Source organism: Bos indicus x Bos taurus, chromosome 11 (genome assembly GCF_003369695.1).
Source record: "Bos indicus x Bos taurus breed Angus x Brahman F1 hybrid chromosome 11, Bos_hybrid_MaternalHap_v2.0, whole genome shotgun sequence".
Taxonomy (NCBI): domain Eukaryota; kingdom Metazoa; phylum Chordata; class Mammalia; order Artiodactyla; family Bovidae; genus Bos; species Bos indicus x Bos taurus.
The window spans coordinates 43,192,412-43,213,819 of NC_040086.1; the positions used below are offsets into that span (position 1 = coordinate 43,192,412).

A 21,408-nucleotide genomic window follows, 5' to 3' on the forward strand; every position below is an offset into this window, starting at 1 on the left:
CATATCCTTCCTTGAAAGAAAGTGTCATTATTGAAATGAGGGTTGGGGACTGGCATTCAATCCAAGGTAAATTGACAAAGACAGGAAAATGGAAAGAAAAACAACTAAAACTGAGGTGAATTTAAAATAACATAAAAGAGAATTGAAAAGTATTGTTCTGATATTGACTTTGATAATTACATAAAGGTTTAAAGCTGTCTTTGAAACACTGTAGGATTTCATTGAATTAGAATTAAAAGCAGAGTTTTCCTTTCTTCCAAAGTACTGCAGCAGATAAGAGCAAACAAAGCATTCTATAAGAGAAAAAAAAAAGGAAAGAAGGAAAATAAGTACTTGAAATTAAATACATAAACAAAGAGGAAAATTAAGAGATAAGAGTTTTGGTAATCGATGTGAATAAGAGTTAAATTTATTGACTCCTATGTGCCTGGCTCTGAGCTAAGGACTCTGCCCTGTGAAGATGACAGAATCTGCCTTCAATTCTTTTCTGGCTTTTTAATTTAAAACAAAGCTGAGCTTTGAAGAGAATTCTATGCAGCCAGCAACAAATATCTTGGTTAGAAAACTTGAGGAAAGGAGATTTTCTGTATCCCAGCCTGGCAGGATTCCCTAAACTGTTGGGAAGATGTAGGAAGAAGTAGGAAGAATGAGCTCTGTGGTGCTTCTGGGATGAGACCACCAGCCCGTCCAATGGGCCTGAGACAAGAACTGGAGGGAGGAGAAACCCTTAAGGTGCAGGTGCCAAAAGACAGGAAGGTGCATTTACCACAGCCCAGGGCCAGATGTATTCAATCTGCCGTAACTCCCTGAATCTTTAAGTCTCAAGAAGTGCGAAGGGAGAGACTCAGGATGCCCAAGATGGACTTTACCTGCCAGAGGAATGAGGGGCTCAGGGTCAAAAATTCTGTCTTAGAAGATAAAGTGACATTTCTTGCACATCTGAACTTTTGGACAGAGATTCATACTGGCTATACATGCTCTTCTTATTTAATTCTCTTACAATTCTATTAACTTCATTTTACAGATGAGGAAAGGACTTTTTAAGGTTAATTTCTCTCTGGTCACAAAACTAGTAAGTAGCAAAACTAGAATTCAAATTTGGGTTTCCCTCACACTGAAACCAGTGCTCGCTATTGCTGTATGCTGCTTTGGATAGGTTTTGTCTTCTCTCTCCCACCTGCACCAGTGCCTACTTCCAAATCTTGCTCATTTAATTAAGTACATACTCTATTCCAACAAGTCACTTTTGAGCATTCCTGCCCTCAAGTTTAGGTAGCCTGCTGTAGGCCTCCCTAAATCCCCTGACCCATCTTATCACAGATCATACCACATTTGAATGATCTTGTGTAAGTGTGTACTCCTTCAGGAGACTGTGAACTCTCCAGAGAGGAATGAAATAGTTCCTGTGCCTGACACATAGTAGACTCTCTAGTTGTATAACACAAGAATATCACTTCTATTTGATTGTTTCCTCAATAAACTTTGAAATTCATAAAATTAAAAAATACATCTGGTTTTATGCATGATTAAATCACTGGAGTCTGACACAGAGTTCGGCACAGAGTCAGTTCAGTTCAGTTCATCAGCTGTGTCCAACTCTTTGTGACCCCATGAACTGCAGCATGCCAGGCTTCCCTGTTTATCACCAACTCCTGGATCCTGCTCAACTCACGTCCATTGAGTTGGTGATGCCATCCAACCATCTCATCCTCTGTTGTCCCCTTCTCCTCCTGCCTTCAATCTTTCCCAGCATCAGGGTCTTTTCAAATGAGTCAGTTCTTCGCATTAGGTGGCTGAAGTATTGGAGTTTCAGCATCAGTCTTTCCAATGAATATTCAGGACTGATTTCCTTTACGATGGACAGGTTGGATCTCCTTGCTGTCCAAGGGAGTCTCAAGAGTCTTCTCCAAGATCACAGTTAAAAAACATTGATTCTTCGGTGCTCAGCTTTCATTATAGTCCAATCTCACATCCATACTTCACTACTGGAAAAACCATAGCTTTAACTAGACGGACCTTTGTTGGCAAAGTAATGTCTCTGCGTTTTAATATGCTGTCTGGGTTGGCCATAACTTTTCTTTCAAGGAGTAAGTGTCTTTTAATCTCATGGCTGCATGACTGCACTCTCAGTCACCATCTGCAGTGATTTTGGAGCCCCCCAAAATAAAGTCTGTCACTGTTTCCATTGTTTCCCCATCTATTTGCCATGAAGTGATGAGACCAGATGCAATGATCTTAGTTTTCTGAATGTTGAGCTTTAAGCCAGCATTTTCACTCTCCTCTTTCATTTTCATCAAGAGGCTTTTTCGTTCTTCTTCACTTTCTGCCCTAAGTGTGGTGTCATCTGCATACCTGAGGTTATTGATATTTCCCCCAGCAATCTTGATTCCAGCTTGTGCTTCATCCAGTCCAGCATTTCCCTTTTTTTTTTTTTTTTTTTGAGAGGGAAATAAAGTTTATTAGAGTGTGAGATGCTGTTAGAACATTGGACCAGCTCAAGGGAGAACCAACCTCGAATAGGGGTCCTTAGTTCACTTTTATACTCAGGGTACAAGGAATGGGATAGGGGTCTTGCGGGTCATTTGCTGATTGGATGAGGCACGTATACTGGGTGGAGGGAGGAATAAAGCAAACACCTTCTCCCTATGGGGTAGCAGGGGAGACAGGTTATACTGCTCAGGAAGACCTGAAATCCGTTAATAGTTAGAACATGGGGGAGAGAAGGACAGTGAGAGAATTTTGAGCATTACTTTACTAGCATGTGAGATGAGTGCAATTGTGCAGTAGTTTGGGCATTCTTTGGCTATTTGTAAGGCCTCCTCAGACAACCATTTTGCCTTTTGCATTTCTTTCTCTTGGGGATGGTCTTGATCACTGCCTCCTATACAATGTCACAAACCTCTGTCCATAGTTCTTCAGGCACTCTGTCTATCAGATCCCTTGAATCTATTTGTCACTTTCACTGTATAACTGAAAGGGATTTGATTTAGGTCATACCTGAATGGTCTAATGGTTTTCCCTACTTTCTTCAATTTCAGTCTGAATTTGGCAATAAGGAGTTCATGATCTGAGCCACAGTCAGCTCCTGGACTTGTTCTTGCTGATTGTACAGAGCTTCTCCATCTTTGGGTGCAAAGAATATAATTAATGTGATTTCGGTGTTGACCATCTGGTGATATCCGTGTGTAGAGTCTTCTCTTGTGTTGTTGGAAGAGGGTGTTTGCTATGACCAGTGTGTTCTCTTGGCAAAACTCTATTAGCCTTTGCCCTTCTTCATTCTGTACTCCAAGGCCAAATGTGCCTGTTACTCCAGGTATTTCTTGACTCCTACTTTTGCATTCCAGTCCCCTATAATGAGAAGGACATCTTTTTTGGGTGTTAGTTCTAGAAGGTCTTATGGGTCTTCATAGAACCATTCAACTTCAGCTTCTCCAGCATTACTGGTTGGGGGACAGACTTGGATTACTGTGATACTGAATGGTTTGACTTGGAAACGAACAGAGATCATTCTGTCGTTTTTGAGATTGCATCCAAGTAGTGCATTTTGGACTCTTTTGTTGACTATGAGGGCTACTCCATTCTTCTAAGGGATTCTTGCCCACAGCAGTAGAGTAGTAGAGATAATTCACCCATTCCAGTCCATTTTAGTTCACTGATTCCTAAAATGTCGATGTTCACTCTTGCCATCCCCTGCCCGATCACTTCCAATTTGCCTTGATTCATGGCCCTAACATTCTAGTTTCCTATGCAATATTGCTCTTTACAGCATCAGACTTTAGTTCCATCACCAGTCACATCCACAACTGGTGTTGTTTTCGCTTTGGCTCCATCTCTTCATTCTTTCCAGAGTTATTTCTCCACTGATCTCCAGTAGCATATTAGGCACCTACCAACCTGGGGAGTTCATCTTTCAGTGTCCTATCTTTTTGCCTTTTCATACTGTTCAAGGCAAGAATACTGAAGTGGTTTGCCATTCCCTTCTCCAGTGGACCACGTTTTGTCAGAACTCTCCACCATGACATATCTGTCTTGGGGTGGCACGGATTAGGTTTTCAATAAATATTTTTGAATAAATAAGTCTATCTTCTCTATCTATTGTTACATACCAAGAAAAAGCAGCTTCTTAACATTCTTTTCCTTGTAACCAATTTAGTGTTTTAAAATTTGTCATCATTTTTGCATTTTCATCCTCATTCACATGAAGCATGATCTCCACTATTTGAACACATGTGATTTTGATTCAGCCGTGTATTTATCCCTATATTGCAGACTACCAGCGTACCAATTTCCCATACCTGACTGCTGTGCTGTGTTTAGTCACTCAGTTGTACCTCTTTGTGACCCCACGGACTGCAGCCCACCAGACTCCTCTGTTCATGGGATTCTCCAGGCAAGAATACTGGAGCAGGTTGCCATGCCCTCCTCCACAGGATCTTCCCAACCCAAAGATTGAACCCAGGTCTCCCTCGTTGCAGAAGGATTCTTTACCATCTGAGCCACCAGGGAAGCCCTACCTGATTGCTAGAAAGTAATAAATCAGGGGGAGGTACTTCGAGGTGAACAGTTAGTCTCCAATTTACAACCTCGCTTCACTCCCAGGTAATTATAAAGTCACACGTTTCTAGGTGAGACCTTCTCACGGCATAATCGCCTCAAGGAATAGATTGATTAGACTACACATAACTGATTAAAATAAAGGTGTAGTATAATGGAAGAGTTACTATAATATTTGCTAGGCAAAGTTGTGTAGTTTTTAAAAACATACGACATAGGCTTTCACAAGATAAACAAGGAATACATGTTCCAAGTTACCTTCCAAGCAGTTAGCCTGGATAGACAGTCCCACGGACCATGGAGGGAACCAAACTCTCTTCCAGACCGGCGTTTGCAGCCCAAGCTGTGGGCGGGGCCACTGAGCCTGCTGCAGCTGCTAAGTCGCGTCCGACTCTGTGCGACCCCATAGACGGCAGCCCAACAGGCTCCTCCGTCCCTGGGATTCTCCAGGCAAGAATACTGGAGTGGGTTGCCATTTCCTTCTCCAATGCATAAAAGGGAAAAGTGAAATTGAAGTCGCTCAGTCGTGTCCGACTCTTAGCGACCCCATGGACTGCAGCCTACCAGGCTCCTCGGTCCACGGGATCCTCTAGGCAAGAGTACTGGAGCGGGTCGCCATTGCCTTTTACCGGGACCTAAAGCAGGAGGGGGCGGGGTCGAGGGCGGGCCCAGGCCCCCCCCATGGGCGGGGCCGCGGCGGCCGAGAGGCAGGCTGGGAAGCGGCGCCATATTGGCGTCGGCCGCGCTGTATTGTCATAAATAGAGCCGGTTTTGTGGTGTTCTCACTACTCGGTTGGATGCCTCGGCTGTAGTAAGTGAGAGAGTGAGCGTTCAAGCGAGTTACAAGCAAGCGGAGGAAACTGGACAGGAGGAGAAGGGAAGAACAAGAACAGGACTCCAGAGCGAAAGACAACTCGCCGGTGAGGGAGACGCAGGAAGCGATGAAAGAGATGTCTGCGTAAGTAGTGGGGGGCGGCGGTTGGGGGTGAGGTAGAACTGGGTGGGCTGGGGTGGCCAGCACGGACCCCGTTTCCGTTCCCTGGCTCTCGCGTCCTGCCCAGAGCTCTCGTGTAGTCTCCTTTCCCCCTCTCGACCGGTCGGCAAGGGCACCTCCCCTACACCCGGCGGCTCACCTGGCCAGACTCGGGGACTCTAGAAGTCCCCATCTGTTCCCTGGCTGCCCTGTCTCCGAGGACGCCCCAGACTAGGTTGCGGCGGGAGAAAGGCCCGTGTGTCTGTGGGGAAAAATTGTCGGTCACTCTCCTGCCCCCAGCGCTGTCTGAGCCGGTCTCTGCTCCTGTCTGCATTGGCGCAAATACCATCCCCCTACCTCCCCCGCCTCCCTTCCTGACCGGCTGTCTCCAGGTCTTCTGGAGTGCATTCACTCCTATCCCAGCCCATGGGTTTCTCTTCTTAGTCAGGCTTTGGTTTTTTCACCCTTCCCTCATCTCCCCACCTATCCACAGTACATCTGCCAGTCTGTACCTCCTGGTCATACTTTGATAAGTCAGGAACAGTGTCGGTCCTTGGCAAGATTTTGTTGTAACTTCTTACATTTTGGTTTATTAGCAAATAATTTAAACATACAGAAAAATGCTTAAAATAACATAATAGCATCATTTACGTAGCTATCATCCATCTCCCAAAGTATAACGTTCCGTGTGTGTGTGTATACACATATCTTTAGTTAAAAGAAACCGAACATACTGAATACATCTGAAGGAATTCTGTTACCTCCTCCTCTAGGCCCATTCACCTCTCTCCCTGGAGTTCCCCACGGTTCTGAATTTGATGCTTATGCGGCGTATTTTTTTTTAATGCTATTACTGCATATGTATATGTCTATAATCAGCATTGTTTTACTTGTTTTAAACTTTATATGACTAGTACCACACTTATTATTCAACAACTTCTTTAGCGCAACGTATGTTTGAGATTTGTCCATGATAGTATTTTTCAGCTCTAATTAATTCACACTAATATTGTATTTCTTTGTAGAGATACATTCTGATTTAGTCCATTTCCTGTTAGTGATTGTTTTAGGTTTTTTCTAGGTTTTTTTTTTTTTAATGTCACAGTGTGGTAGTGAACATTTTTGTACATGTCTCCTTGTGCACTTATCCTAGAATTTCTCCAGAGTGTTTACTTCTCCAGGGATTGTGTCACTTGCTTTTGTTTTCCTCTCTAGATGAGAGAGGTTCAGAACCATGGGTTTGGAATTTTAATGCTAGTAGAGAAGATAGTGGCAACCCACTCCAGTGTTCTTGCCTGGAGAATCCCAGGGACAGGGGAGCCTGGTGGGCTGCCGTCTATGGGGTCGCACAGAGTCGGACACGACTGAAGTGACTTAGCATAGCATAGGGACCTTGATGGCCAGCATTTTCCACACAGAGATAAGAAAGTGGGACTCAAGATCATAGTTGGTATCATAGACTTCATTTAGACAGTGAAAAGAACAATTAACGAGTCACAGAATGTTAGGACTATAAACTCTGATGGATGCAATGGATGTTAATAGGTTTCTCAGGGACACATCTAGTGATTTCTTTTTAAAAGCTAGAGTATTTCATAAGGACCTTCTAATCAAATAATTTTGGTTTTTTTTCCTGGGGTTGGGGGCATTGTTTTTTACTTAGAGCTTTCTTTCAAGTGGCTGACTGCTTTTCAAAGGTGGTACTTGACTTAAGTCTGCAGGGTGTAGTCAAGGTGGCCCTGGCCCCGCTCCCATTCAGGCTCTTTGCATTTGAGCTGAGTGGTGTTGGCACAGTTGTCCTGATGCCAACACAGGCTGCTTTTGACTTGAAAAGACATCCTAACCATGAAAGCTTGAAGCAGAATGAATAGTCCTTCATCTCCATAAGCGCAAAATACCCTTTTTTCCTTAAAAAAAAAAAAAAAAGGAGGGGGGCGGCCAACCAATAGTACTGAGTAAACTTTTAAGGTAGCTAAATTAATGAGTGGATTGAGAGAGTTAATGTATCAGTAAATGAAACTTTAAATTTTTTCTGCTCTTTCATTTTTCTTGAACAGAAACACCATGCTGGACAGCCAGCGTCAACAAAAGCATTATGGAATCACCTCTCCAATTAGCTTGGCATGTCCTAAAGAAATTGATCATATTTACACACAGAAATTAATTGATGCCATGAAACCATTTGGAGTGTTTGAAGATGAGGAAGAATTGAACCATAGGTATGTCATTTAAAAATGCAAAGTATTTTACAGTACATTCTTTAGTCATTACTCTATAAACATATGTTCATGTACCAGTGATGTCCCTGTGTAGGGATATAAAAATGACAAAATGAAAAGAACACTTGGCCTTCCTAGAGCTTAGAGGAGGAAACTTAACAATTAGCCAAGTAAGTAAAATAAACACAGTGTTAACATATGACAATTGCCGGCTGAGAAAAATGAAGCTGAGACTGGAGGTTGTCAAGGAAGTCTTCATTGACATTTGAGGGAAATTTTGAAAGTGAGGAAAGAGCTCTGTGGATTTGATGGAAGAGCAGTCTAGGAGAGGCTTGCGATAGGACCGTACCTAGTATTTTTAAAAAATAATAGATAGCAAGGTAACCTAGGTATATGACATAGAGTGAATAAGAAGGGGAATGTGGGCTTAAAGAAAATGAGATGGGAAAGAGCTTGGAGGGAAAGGTCATTTAGGACCTTGAAAACCATTATAAAGGTTTTGGCTTTTACTCTGAGATGGGAAGCTCTTAGGGTTTTGAGCAGCAGATTGACATGATTGATTCATGTTTAACACAGTCACTCTGGCTGCTTTACTGAGACTAGTCTGCAGAAGGGTCAAAGTCAGAAACAGGGAAACTAGTTAGGAGACTGTTCCAGTAACCCAAGGAAGAAATGGTGACCGGAACTAGGGGGATGGCAGTGGAGGTGATAAGAGATAGTAGAATTCTGGATGTCTTTTAAGGTATATCTTCTGGATGTCTTGTTTAATAACTGGAATGGGGGAAGTGGGGGGCATCAAGGATGATGCCAAGATTTTTAGTTTCAGCAGCTGGAAGGATGAGATTCCATTACCTGAGAAAGGCTGAGGGAGAAGCAAGTTTGGACACATCGGGAATTCAGTTTCTCATGTGTTATCTTTGAGATGCCTAAACTTTTTTTTTTTTTAATTTGGATTTGGATATGCCATTGGTTGCAAGTTTGTTTTAATATCAAATTGCTTTTATTAAGTTAAATTTTTTATAAAAAATTAGCCAATATATAATTTGCCTGTTTTTATTATCCAAAAACTTGTAACTGTCAATGAGAGTGCTGACTTCTACTATTACCACACTGAATTGATTTTATTCCATAGTAAGGCCAAGAAAGTTGACAGTTCAGTTGGCCTCTGCAGCCTTATTGAAGGTAATTTTGATTTTTTTTTTAACTAGGCTTTTTGAATTTTGAAAAAATAGCTCAAAAACCAAAATACTATCATCACATTTATCGTCTCTTTGGAACTCTTAGGAACCTAAGAATGCCAAAGAGATGTGCCTTGTGTCAACAGATGTGATAGCATTAGCACGTGTATAATATGCTTTTACTCTAGCACCAACATAAAGGTACTGCCTATATGTTTAATTACTTTTTAAAATACTGTTTGTTTTTGGTGGGGGTTTTTTGTTTGTTTTCATCTAAAGCATGTTATCTTTTATTATAGGCTGGTTGTTCTTGGTAAACTCAACAATCTAGTAAAAGAATGGATTTCTGAGGTCAGTGAGAGTAAGGTAAGACTCTAAATTGAATTCATAGTTTCATTGTGTCCTGGTAACAAAATGCAGAGTTGAGAATGATCAAAAATAGATAAACATTTTTAGTATACTTAGAAATGAATTGTTCTAGACAGTTGAAATGAAGAGAAAGTCACTTAGTCATGTCCAGCTCTTTTTCACCCCATGGACTGTATAGTCCATGGAATTCTCCAGGCCAGAATACTGGAGTGGGTAGCCATTCCTTTCTCCAGGGGATCTTCCAAACCAGGGATTGAACCCAGGTCTCCTGCATTGCAGGTGGATTCTTTACCGGCTGAGCCATCAGGGAAGCCCTCTAGACAGTTGAGTCCTAAATAAATGGGGATTTACCCCAGAGGTAGCCAGTGTCTGACTACATTTCCACATAAATGTCTTCCTTGACTCACATGTAGTAAACCAAACTTTAAATACTGAAATTTTAAAAGCCAGATTTCAGAATTCTTGTGAAATACCAGGTATGGCAGCACTGGGCCTTTCTTGGGGCAAGGCCAGAAGAGGCTTGAATGGAATTGGGCTACTCCCCTCTGGTGCCTCATGGTCCCCATTACTCCCTGCTCTCTCAGACATAGCAATTGCGATTATCAGTTTCTGTGTTTCTTACGTGTATACTTTCCTCATTTGCTTACCTGCCTGGCCTAGGAGATGTTGGAGTTTGCAAACCCTAATTTATAATTATACTGCTTTTTTCCCCTCCAGTAGCTTAACTTTTTTCCTTCTAAAATCAATTACATATCTCTTTGCTTTCTTAGAATCTTTTGAATATAATTGAATTCATTTGTTTGGGACTCTTCATTGGCTGTAGTAAAATGAGATAGGGCATGTTCAACTGGATAATACTGTTTGTCCCTTTACTAAGTGGCTCAGACTGTTGTATTTTAAATTTTTAGTTTTAGTTGGTTTTTTTTTTTTTTTTTTAATAGTTTTCCCATCTCTTAACAGCTGCCAGCTGAAAGTTAAGGGCTCACAGCAGTAGTGTCTCTGTAAAATCCCTTTCTGCCCATTAATTTGCATCAGTTTAGAAATTACACACCTGTTAGAATTCTTTTACAACTTTTATTTCCTTTTGTAACCTTTGATATATGTATAAAATTGGTTCTTTCAAGCAGTGGGCTCTGAATAAGGTTATGAGGGACTGTGCTAAGTCTACAGTCATTGTGTTTAAATAAATGATCTTTACACTATTGACTTTTTCTGCCAAATGACTATCTGGCTCATTTTTGAGCTCACAGCAGGGTTATCAATAGTTGAAGTTTTCTGTTAGGTTGAATTCTGAGCATGTGAAATGCTAGTCATGAGTAGTTAAAAAAAAAAAAAATCATGCTTGTTTCTCTGCTACTAGCTGATCAACTCTTTAATAAACTTGTCTTATTCACTTGTACAACCTCAGGACAGAGCTCAGGCATTGAATGAATGTTGGGGAACCTGTTGTCTCTGTCTATAATCAGCCCATAATTGCTGTGGGTATGCAAACCAGATACACAGCTTGCTAGAATTGATTTAAAATCAGAGTAACAAGCTTTTTGACTTCTTGTGTTGTCTTTATGTCATGTAATGTGGTTATACTGAGGTCTTTGCTCTCATACATATTCTAGGATACATCAAGGGAAGTCAAGTGTTTACTGTTCACAAAAAAGGGCTAGATACTTTATTGAGAGATGCACCTAACTAATTTTCTTACTGGGTGGATTTTTTGCACCTAAAAGAAAAATTAGTAGAATCTGTTCCAAGGTCAAAGGTTTTTTTTGATTTTTTAAAATTGCTTTCCCATCATTTTATTCACATCAGTACTTTAATTTACAAATTTCACTAGCTGGTTTCCATTTAATTCCTAGGCATAAAACCATTGTTAAAAATTTGAGGCATTTCCACTATTTGATTTTTTTTTTAAAGCAAAATACAGTTATTTTTTAAAAATTTAATTGGTTTTAGCATCTTCCTTTCCATAGACACAATGATTGGTCATTTTCAATATCATAATTCTCTGTCATTTATACCTATTTTATATGGAACATATCCAAAGGATTTGAGTTAGATCAAATATCATTTTACTATTCTGTGCATAGTTGGAATATTTAAACTTTAAACAATCTAGAACTCCAAACCATTTTAGTTAAATACTGTGGTTTGTGGTGCAAGTCTTTTGCTCTGTTTATCACTTTCTCATAAATCATGAAAGAATCATGCTTTTCAAAGTGGGAAAGTAAACTCAACAGGGCTTCTCTATCCTTTTGTTTCAGTTAGTCATTAATAATTTTATTAGCGCCTTTCTAGCTATAAAATTTGTGGTACTCTTGAAACATACCTATTAAACAGAAAGTAACAAACATAATATCCTATTATACAGATTAATCAAACTAATTAGTGCATACCACTCTTTGGAACTTGGACTAGGCATTTTGGGGAAATGCCTAGAAATAGTAGATATAGTTCTCACCTTCAAGGAATGTAAATATAGTTGAAGTGATGAAACTAACATACAGGGAAGAAAAAAAGTAAATGTAGTATGAAAGAGCACATAGTGGGGAAAAGAGCTTATAAAGAGGAGGGTAATCGAAGAATGCTTCATGAGGAAGGTGGGACTTGAAGTGAACTTTGAAAAATAGATGGAATTAAGATAGCAGAAAGGACAGCAAGCATTTGAGGCAAAAGTGAAAGTGTTAGTCACTCAATCATGTCTGACTCTTTGCGACCCCATGGACTGTATGTAGCCCCCCAGGTTCCTCTGTCCATAGGATTTTCCAGGCAAGAATACTGGAGTGGGTTGTCATTCCCTTCTCCAGGGGATCTTCCCAACCCAGGGATCAAACCCGGGTCTCCTGCATTACAGGCAAATTCTTTACCAGCTGAGCCATCAAACCATTGGCCTATTTAAGGCAAGGAAAATGGCAAATGCAATGGAAAGGAGACTAGGTTATGTAACATGTTGGCAGTTGGAGCTTCAGAAGGGAAGATCAAGAAACAAGGCAAGAAAGATCCTACTTTTCTCTTCTCCGCCATCCTATGTACGGTTGAGTTCTCTCCTCACCATATCTTCTCACAAGACTTTCAGGATAAAGTGATTGCTGGCCAAGAAACAAAAGCAGAATTGTCCCGTTCCTCAATGGATTCGAATGAAAACTGGCAATAAAATCAGGTACAGCTCCAAGAGAAGACATTGGAGAAGAACCAAGCTGGGTCTATAAGAAGCAAGCTGGGTCTATAACATGTGGCACACATGTTAAGACCACTTTTTTAAGCAGCTGAACCACAGTGAGAACATCACTACTGTAATGCTTGGCTCCTGATATTTCTTATTTCCTATCAGTATGAGGCTCATTAATAAATATGAAACGTTGGGGGGAAAAAAAAAAAAAAGATCCTTAAGAGCATACCATCAAAGTCTATAGGATCCAAGGATCAGTATCCAGAAAAGAATGTATTGGCAAGTTTTGAGCAAAAGAGTTATGTGATAGAGTTAAAAATATCAGCCAGTGAATTTTTTACAAAATGGGATTTAGAAATAAAGATTAATGGCAAGAGAGTAACTTATGATACTATTAAATAGCACAGAATGGAGGTGGGTGGGGAGGAAGTGACGTGTAAGGAATATAATTTAAGACTTAGTAATCCAGGAAAAACAATAATAGTTTATAGGTATGGGCAGTAAGGAAAATGAGGAACAGAAAAAGTGATCTCAGAAGGAGGGATATCTGGTTTATCAGTCATGGTTACTGAGGTGAATCAGAAAGTGTGAGTGAAAATATGTGATGGGCACTTAGAATTGGCTCTACAAAGCGGTGAAAAGTAGCATTGTAATTCTGATACAGCCCAAAATATGTAAAGTTTTTAGATTACCTCTCATGAGGAGATCGTTTTAAGAATGACCCCCCTTGTAGAAATATTATGGAGCTAGAATAAAGAAATTAAGCATATCTGTCACAGAAACTAAAGGGGAGATGGAATTAGTCAACTATGCTAACTAGAGAGCTGAAAGTGCATTAATTTAGTAGTTGAGGGTTCTACTATTGAGAGTCACCAAGGAGTCAAAGACAGGCAGTTGAAGGGGACAAGTAAGGTCAAATGATAGAAAACATTTTTCTTAAGATAAGGATATATGCATCTCTGTGTGTGTGTATGTGATATATGCATCTGTGCGTGTCCCCTCAGTCGTGTCTGACTCTGTGACTCCATGGACTGTAGCGTGTCAGACTCCTCTGTACATGGGATTTACCCAGCAAGAATACTGCAGTGGGTTACCACTTCCTCCTCCAGGGGATCTTCTTGACCCAGGGATCTTGTGTCTCCTACATTGGCAGGCAGATTCTTTACCACTGTGCCACCAAAGAAGCCCATGTATGCACGTATACTGGACACAAATTTGTTTTGTCTGTCCTCTGAGAATACCTTCATTACTTCAAGATACAATCAAAAAACTCTATAAATCTCAGCTCACTAAATTTGACAAATGTAGTATGTATCAGTAGCATTTAGGCAGTTTTTTTAAAAAATTGAGGTATAGTTTATTTATAATATATAAATGTTAGGTATACAACATAGTGGTTTGCAATTTTTAAAGGTATACTCCACTTAAAAATTATTTTAAAATATGACTATGTTCCGTGTGCTGTACAGTGTGTCCTTGTACTTTATTTTATACATAGTAGTTTGTACCTCTTAATCCTCTACCCCTCTTGTGCCCCTCTCCCTACTGGTAACCACTATTCTCTGTATCTACAAGTCTGTTTCTTGCTGTTATATTCACTTGTTTTTTACATTCACATGTAAGTAATAACATAGAATATTTGTCTTTCTCTGTCTGACTTACATAAGCATAATACCCTTGAAATCCATCCATGTTGTTGCAGATGGCAAAATTTTATTTTTTTATGGCTGAGTAGTAGTTCATTATACACACACTACATCTTTACCCATTCTTCTGTTGATGGACATTTAGGTTGCTTCCATGTCTTGGCTACTGTAAATAATGCTGCAATGATCATGAGGGTAGTAGTTCAGTCACTCAGTCTTGTTCGACTCTGCAACCCCATGGGCTGCAGCTCACCAGGCTTCCCTGTCCATCACCAGCTCCCAGAGCTTGCTCAAACTCATGTCCATCGAGTCAGTGATGGCATCCAACCATCTCATCCTCTGCTGTCCCCTTCTCCTCCTGCCTTCAATCTTTCCTAGCATCAGGGTCCTTTCAGATAAGTCAGTTCTTCACATTAGGTGGCTGAAGTATTGGAGTTTCAGCATCAGTCTTTTCAATGAATATTCAGGACTGATTTCCTTTACTATGGACAGATTGGATCTCCTTGCTGTCCAAGGGAGTCTCAAGAGTCTTCTCCATCACCACAGTTCAAAAGCATCAATTCTTTGGTGCTCAGCTTTCTTTATAGTCCCACTCTCACATCCATACATGACCACTGGAAAAACCACAGCCTTGACTATACAGACCTTTGTCAGCAAAATGATGGCTCTACTTTTTAATGCTGTCTAGGTTGGTCATAGCTTTTCTTCCAAGGAGCAAGCATCTTTTGATTTCATGGCTGCAGTCAACATCTGCAGTGATTCTGGACCCCAAGTAAATACAGTCTATCACTGTTTCCATTGTTTCCCCATCTATTTGCTGTGAAATGATGGGACCAGATGCCATAATCTTCATTTTTTGAATGTTTAGTTCTAAGCCAGCATTTTCACTCTGCTCTTTCACTTTCATCAAGAGGCTCTTTAGTTCTTCTTTGCTTTCTGCCATTAGGGGGGTATCATCTGCATATCTGAGGTTGTTGATATTTCTCACAGCAATTTTGATTCCGGCTTGTGATTCATCCAGCCCCACACTTATGATATATTTTGCATAGGAGCTAAATAAGCTGGTGACAATATACAGCCTTGACATACTCCTTTCCCAATTTATATATGTTACAATTTAGATGTGTACCCACATGAGGGAACATATCTTTTTGAATTAATGTTTTTATTTTCTTCTGATACATTCCCAGGAGTGTGATCCAGTAATTGTTAGATCATATGGTAGCTCTATTTTTAGTTTTTTTAAGGAACCTTCCAATTGTTTTCTACAGTGGTTGCACTAATATACTGATCAGATCAGATGAGTCGCTCAGTTGCGTCCGACTCTTTGCGACCCCATGAATCACAGCACGCCAGGCCTCCCTGTCCATCACCAACTCCCGGAGTTCACTCAGACTCATGTCCCTCGAGTCAGTGATGCCATCCAGCCATCTCATCCTCTGTCGTCCCCTTCTCCTCCTGCCCCCAATCCCTCCCCAGCATCAGAGTCTTTTCCAATGAGTCAACTTTTCGCATGAGGTGGCCAAAGTACTGGAGTTTCAGCTTTAGCATCATTCCTTCCAAAGAAATCCCAGGGCTGATCTCCTTCAGAATGGACTGGTTGGATCTCCTTGCAGTCCAAGGGACTCTCAAGAGTCTTCTCCAACACCACAGTTCAAAAGCATCAATTCTTCGGCGCTCAGCCTTCTTCACAGTCCAACTGTCACATCCATACATGACCACAGGAAAAACCATAGCCTTGACTAGACGGACCTTTGTTGGCACAGTAATGTCTCTGCTTTTGAATATGCTATCTAGGTTGGTCATAACTTTTCTTCCAAGGAGTAAGCGTCTTTTAATTTCATGGCTGCAGTCACCATCTGTAGTGATTTTGGAGCCCAGAAAAATAAAGTCTGACACCGTTTCCACTGTTTCCCCATCTATTTCCCATGACGTGATGGGACCGGATGCCATGATCTTCATTTTCTGAATGTTGAGCTTTAAGCCAACTTTTTCACTCTCCACTTTCACTTTCATCAAGAGGCTTTTGAGTTCCTCTTCACTTTCTGCCATAAGAGTGGTGTCATCTGCATATCTAAGGTTATTGATATTTCTCCCGGCAGTCTTGATTCCAGCTTGTGTTTCTTCCAGTCCAGTGTTTCTCATGATGTACTCTGCATATAAGTTAAATAAACAGGGTGACAATATACAGCCTTGACGAACTCCTTTTCCTATTTGGAATCAGTCTGTGGTTCCATGTCCAGTTCTAACTGTTGCTTCCTGACCTGCATACCAATTTCTCAAGAGGCAAGTCAGGTGGTCTGGTATTCCCATCTCTTTCAGAATTTTCCACAGTTTATTGTGATCCACACAGTCAAAGGCTTTGGCATAGTCAATAAAGCAGAAATGTTTTTCTGGAACTCTCTTGCTTTTTCGATGATCCAGCGGATGTTGGCAATTTGATCTCTGGTTCCTCTGCCTTTTCTAAAACCAGCTTGAACATCAGGAAGTTCACAGTTCACATATTGCTGAAGCCTGGCTTGGAGAATTTTGAGCATTACTTTACTAGTGTGTGAGATGAGTGCAATTGTGCAGTAGTTTGAGCATTCTTTGGCATTGCCTTTCTTTGGGATTGGAATGAAAACTGACCTTTTCCAATCCTGTGGCCACTGCTGAGTTTTCCAAATTTGCTGGCATATTGAGTGCAGCACTTTCACAGCATCATCTTTCAGGATTTGGAATAGCTCAACTGGAATTCCATCACCTCCACTAGCTTTGTTCGTAGTGATGCTTTCTAAGGCCCACTTGACTTCACATTCCAGGATGTCTGGCTCTAGGTCAGTGATCACACCATCGTGATTGATAGATTCCCATAAATAGTTTATAAGGATTACTTTTTCTTCACATCCTCACCAGTGTTTATTAGAGCACTTAGGCAGTTTTAATGCTAAATAATTTGAATAATTGAATGCCTTTTATATTTTTTTATTTTATTTTAGAATCTTCCACCTTCTGTTGTGGCTACTGTTGGTGGAAAGATTTTTACTTTTGGCTCCTATAGACTTGGAGTACACACCAAAGGTAATTCCTTTTCTGTGTTTTACTGGTAAGAACTTTGAATAACAAACTTATTTATTGTTTATAATTAGAAAATGGGGGGGGGATTCCCATTATCTCATCACTCAGAGTTAATCAGTGTTAACATTTTCCTATACTCATCTTACATAGTTTCTTCTGTACATTATGTTTTTGTTTATAAAAATGTAATACATACTCAATATACTGTTCCTAATAACACTTTGATTTGCAGGAGCTGACATTGATGCACTTTGTGTAGCCCCAAGACATGTGGAGAGATCTGATTTTTTTCAGTCTTTTTTTGAAAAGTTGAAACATCAAGATGGCATTAGAAACTTAAGAGTAAGTATACTGTTATTTAATATTTTGAGTTTGTTAACAAATAACAGCAAAAGCTAGGGCTTGTGATGACTGATATATTTTAAAAGTTGCTATATCTTAAAATAATGGATGGTGAGTTAAAACATGAGCTTTTTTTTTTAAAATTGGAGGATAATTGCTTAAAATGTTGTATTGATCTCTGTCATACAACAACGTGAATCTGCCGTAAGTATAGATATGTATCCTCTCCCTCTTCAGCCTCGCTCCCTCCCCATCCCCATCCCATTCCTCTGGGTTGTCACAGAGCACCAGACTGAACTCCCTTTGTTACAGAGCAGCTTCCCACCAGCTCTCTGTTCTACTCGTGGTAGCGTATATATGTCAGTGTTACTCTCCCAGTTTGTCCCCCACCTCTTCCCCACTCTGTGTCTGCCCTGCAAATAGGTTCACCAGTGCCATTTTTCTAGGTTCCATATTTGAGTTAACATAGGATATTTGTTTGTGTTTTTCTGACTTCACTCTGTATAACAGGCTCTAGGTTCATCCACCTTAGTTCAGCTGTCTCAGATTTGTTCCTTTTTAAGATTGAGTAATATTCCATTATATATGAAAACATGAGCTTTTTAGTTATACAGATCTTGATTGAGTCTAAAATCTACCACATATTAAATAGTGGATTTTGGTCAAGTTACCTATTCTCTCTGAGTCTCAGTTTCCTTAGCTATAAAATGACAAGCTAGTGATAACTTTCTTATAAAGTTTTTTGGAGGATTGATGAGATAATTTACATAAATCAGTTACTGTAATATCTGGTAAATGGTTGTTGCCTATAAAATTGTGGCTCCTATTATGTGTAAGGTTCTATTAGTAACTCTTTATGTGTATATCTAGCTATTCATTCAGCAAATAAAATCTCAGCACCAGTGATTCATCCAATATGGCCTTAGTCCCCACAAATACAAGAGTGAACAAAACATAGTTTATGGGATGGAGGGATTGGGGGAACTAAACACTTTATTTAGTTAGTTATTTTTTATTTTTGCTGTGCTGGGTTTTCATTGCTGCTCATGGGCTTTCTCAGTTGTGGCGAGTTGAGAGGCTACTTCTCATTGCAGCCCTCGGCTTCTCACTGCAGTGGCTTATCTTGTTGCAGAGCACAGGCTCTAGGCACCTGGGCCCAGTAGTTGTAGGGCACAGGCTTTGTTGCTCCAAAGCATGTGGAATCTTCTCCCACCAGGGGTCGAATGTGTGTCCCCTGCATTGACAGGCAGATTCTTAACCACTGAACCACGAAGTCCAGCAAACGGTTTTAATGTAATTTCAAGTGCTTGGATAAGGTGAAGCTCAGAGGATCTTGTTATTTGGGTTTCTGGGAATGGAGGAGGAGGTTAAGAATTCATTAGGTGGAGGGATTAGGAGGGCTTAGAGAAACATTCCTACTAAATCCAAACTATAGATTTTTTTGCTAAATTAGTGATGAGATCTGATACTTTTTTACACTAGTGCTCTTGGTAAATAATCAGTTTTCAATTTAAGTTCCAACAAATAGTAAATACCCAAATGATAGCATTTTTCCCTGCCAGTTTCTGATGAGTATTTTTAGAAGGATAATAACTTAGATAACTACTCTGATGGATATCTTGCATATCTTGGATAACACAGTCACAGTGTGGAAGTACTTGCTTACCTAGAATGAGAAACCCAGAAAATTTTCACATTTTCTACTGAGTTAGAAATTGGGAGAAAAAGTATTCACATTATTGGCATTTGGGAAGGACAGAGAAAAGATTACACCTTATTTGTTATAATTGTTTTCTTCTTTTGCAGGCTGTAGAAGATGCCTTTGTGCCTGTTATAAAATTTGAATTTGATGGAATTGAAGTAAGTGTTACCTATTTTTCTGACTTTACAGTTAAACTATTTAACCTGTATGGGGTGTTTTTTTGGTACTGTTTTGTATTTTTTAAAAATCAGATTTACATAGGCCCATATTTTAAGGAATCAAATAGTCTAGTCATGGTGAATCCTTCCTCACCATGGAAGATGAACCAACCTCCATCCCTGCCCCCATTATTTTTATACACATCCGTCTTGTTCCCACAATCTCCTAAAATAATTATATTATTATAGTTAGAGCAGTATTCATTGTTTTTGTTATTACCATCTTATAAATAACAGTTCAAAACTAAGCACAAAATGTACTATTCTTTGCTATGTGACTTTTGTTTTCTCGGAAGTTAATGTTTTGTGTTTTGTTTCCTTGATTTTTATACTTTTACTAATTCAAACTAGTCTCTCCTGGTTGTCTAAATCTCCATTAAATAGATTTGGATTTCTCAGGTGTTCTGTCATTAATATCTTGGAAAAATATCTCACTGATTCTTCTCATCTATTCAGATCTACTCTGATTGGTCTCCATTAGTGATACACAGCTGTCATTCTGACTTGTCTCTTCACTGATCCTGGGATTTCCTTTTGCTTCTCTAGTTTTCTTTTCTCTTGACTTGCTCTCATTTTAGAGGCACTCATCCACCAGCTTCCCTAAAAAGAGCACATATTTTTGAGATCTTGCATGTTTAAAAATGTCTTTATTCTGTTCTCACACCAAATTGATATGTTGGCTAAGTATAGAGTTCTAGGTGGGAAATAATTTTTCTTAGGATTTTGAAGGCCTTGTTTGCTTCATTGTCATCTAGTTCCCATACTCTGTTGAGTAATGTGAAACCAATTTGATTCCTCATTTTTTGTATGTGACCTGTTCTGTCTTTTTGGCCACTGTGTGGTTTTCTTTTTTCCACCTGGTCTTCATCATTGTAAAATTCATGGTAATACACTCTGTTTTGCCATGTATCTTTTCAAACAAATGTGCTAAGGCACTTAGTTCTTTGATTTGGAAATACCTGTCCTTCAGCTCTTGGAAATTGTATTGAATTCTGTTGTGTTTCCTGCCTTTGTTTTCTTTCCTCCTGGAACTCCTAACATTTTTGCACCCCCAGGACTGCCTTTTTTTTTTTAAACTTCTTCCTTCCTACTTATAACTGTGTCTTCATATTTTGTTCTCCTTTTTGGGCTTGTCTCATCTTTTAAACTTTTCTCTTGTTTTTCATTTCTGCCATCATACTTTATTTTCTATGAATACTTTTTTATTCTCTAAGTGTTCCTTTTTATTTATGAGTTTATTTACAGTTTCTTGTCCTTATTTCCTAGATACATTTTATCTCTGCTTTCTTAGATCTGCTCAGTCTGTTACATTTGTCCAAAAACATTTGTTTTCCAGCTTTCATAGTTTTTACTGTTGTCTTTATTTATTTGTGGTTTATTATGTGTTTATTATGGTTTATTATGTGTTCTTTGACCTAGTAGGTTATGCCTTTAAAAACAATAACACTAGAACACCACAAAACAAAATCTTGCCAGTATTTTAGTGAGCTTTCAAGAGGGAATGAATGTAAATGTGTTGAATCTGCCATCTTTATCTAGAAATTTCACTCATATGGTTTTGATTTTTTTTTTTAATGCTTGGCAAAATTAAAATGCTTTCCCTTCATTTGAAAACTGTTCTCCCAAAACTTTGCAGTGATTTTCCAATGTGGTGTTGCCTGCATAGGCCTTTGGAACATTTTTGAGATGGGAAAGACAGAGAGAATGGACTAGGAGAAAAAGTAATATTTCTCTTTTCATTTTTCCAAAGATTGATTTAGTCTTTGCAAGATTGGCAATACAGACCATATCAGAAAATTTAGATCTAAGAGATGACTCTCGACTAAGAAGCCTTGATATAAGGTGTATTCGCAGCCTAAATGGTAAGCTTCTAAAAAGAAATTTCAGAAACCTGCTTGAAAATAGTTGGACAAATAGAGATCTTTTTGCAAAACTATTATAAGAATTAGCCTTAGTTTAAAATGATGTAATTTTCTTTATACAAGTA

At 39.5% G+C, this 21,408-nt stretch overlaps 1 protein-coding gene and 1 pseudogene across 3 annotated transcripts in view; both read left to right on the plus strand.

Moving 5' to 3' along the window:
* The first annotated feature begins 5,249 nt into the window (after positions 1–5,249).
* PAPOLG (poly(A) polymerase gamma) overlaps positions 5,250–21,408 on the plus strand; it is a 33,818-nt gene continuing 17,659 nt past the window's right edge. Inside the window, exons 1-7 of one of the 3 annotated variants that reach the window (XM_027555373.1) lie at positions 5,250–5,512; positions 7,585–7,746; positions 9,224–9,290; positions 17,081–17,162; positions 17,392–17,501; positions 19,308–19,361; positions 21,172–21,283. In XM_027555373.1, the coding sequence (XP_027411174.1) occupies positions 5,496–5,512; positions 7,585–7,746; positions 9,224–9,290; positions 17,081–17,162; positions 17,392–17,501; positions 19,308–19,361; positions 21,172–21,283 (604 nt within the window). In that variant the 5' untranslated portion in view covers positions 5,250–5,495. The remainder of the gene's footprint in view (positions 5,513–7,584; positions 7,747–9,223; positions 9,291–17,080; positions 17,163–17,391; positions 17,502–19,307; positions 19,362–21,171; positions 21,284–21,408) is intronic. The other 2 variants (XM_027555371.1, XM_027555372.1) reach the window with 2 other exon arrangements.
* LOC113901231 lies at positions 12,107–13,444 on the plus strand (annotated as a pseudogene).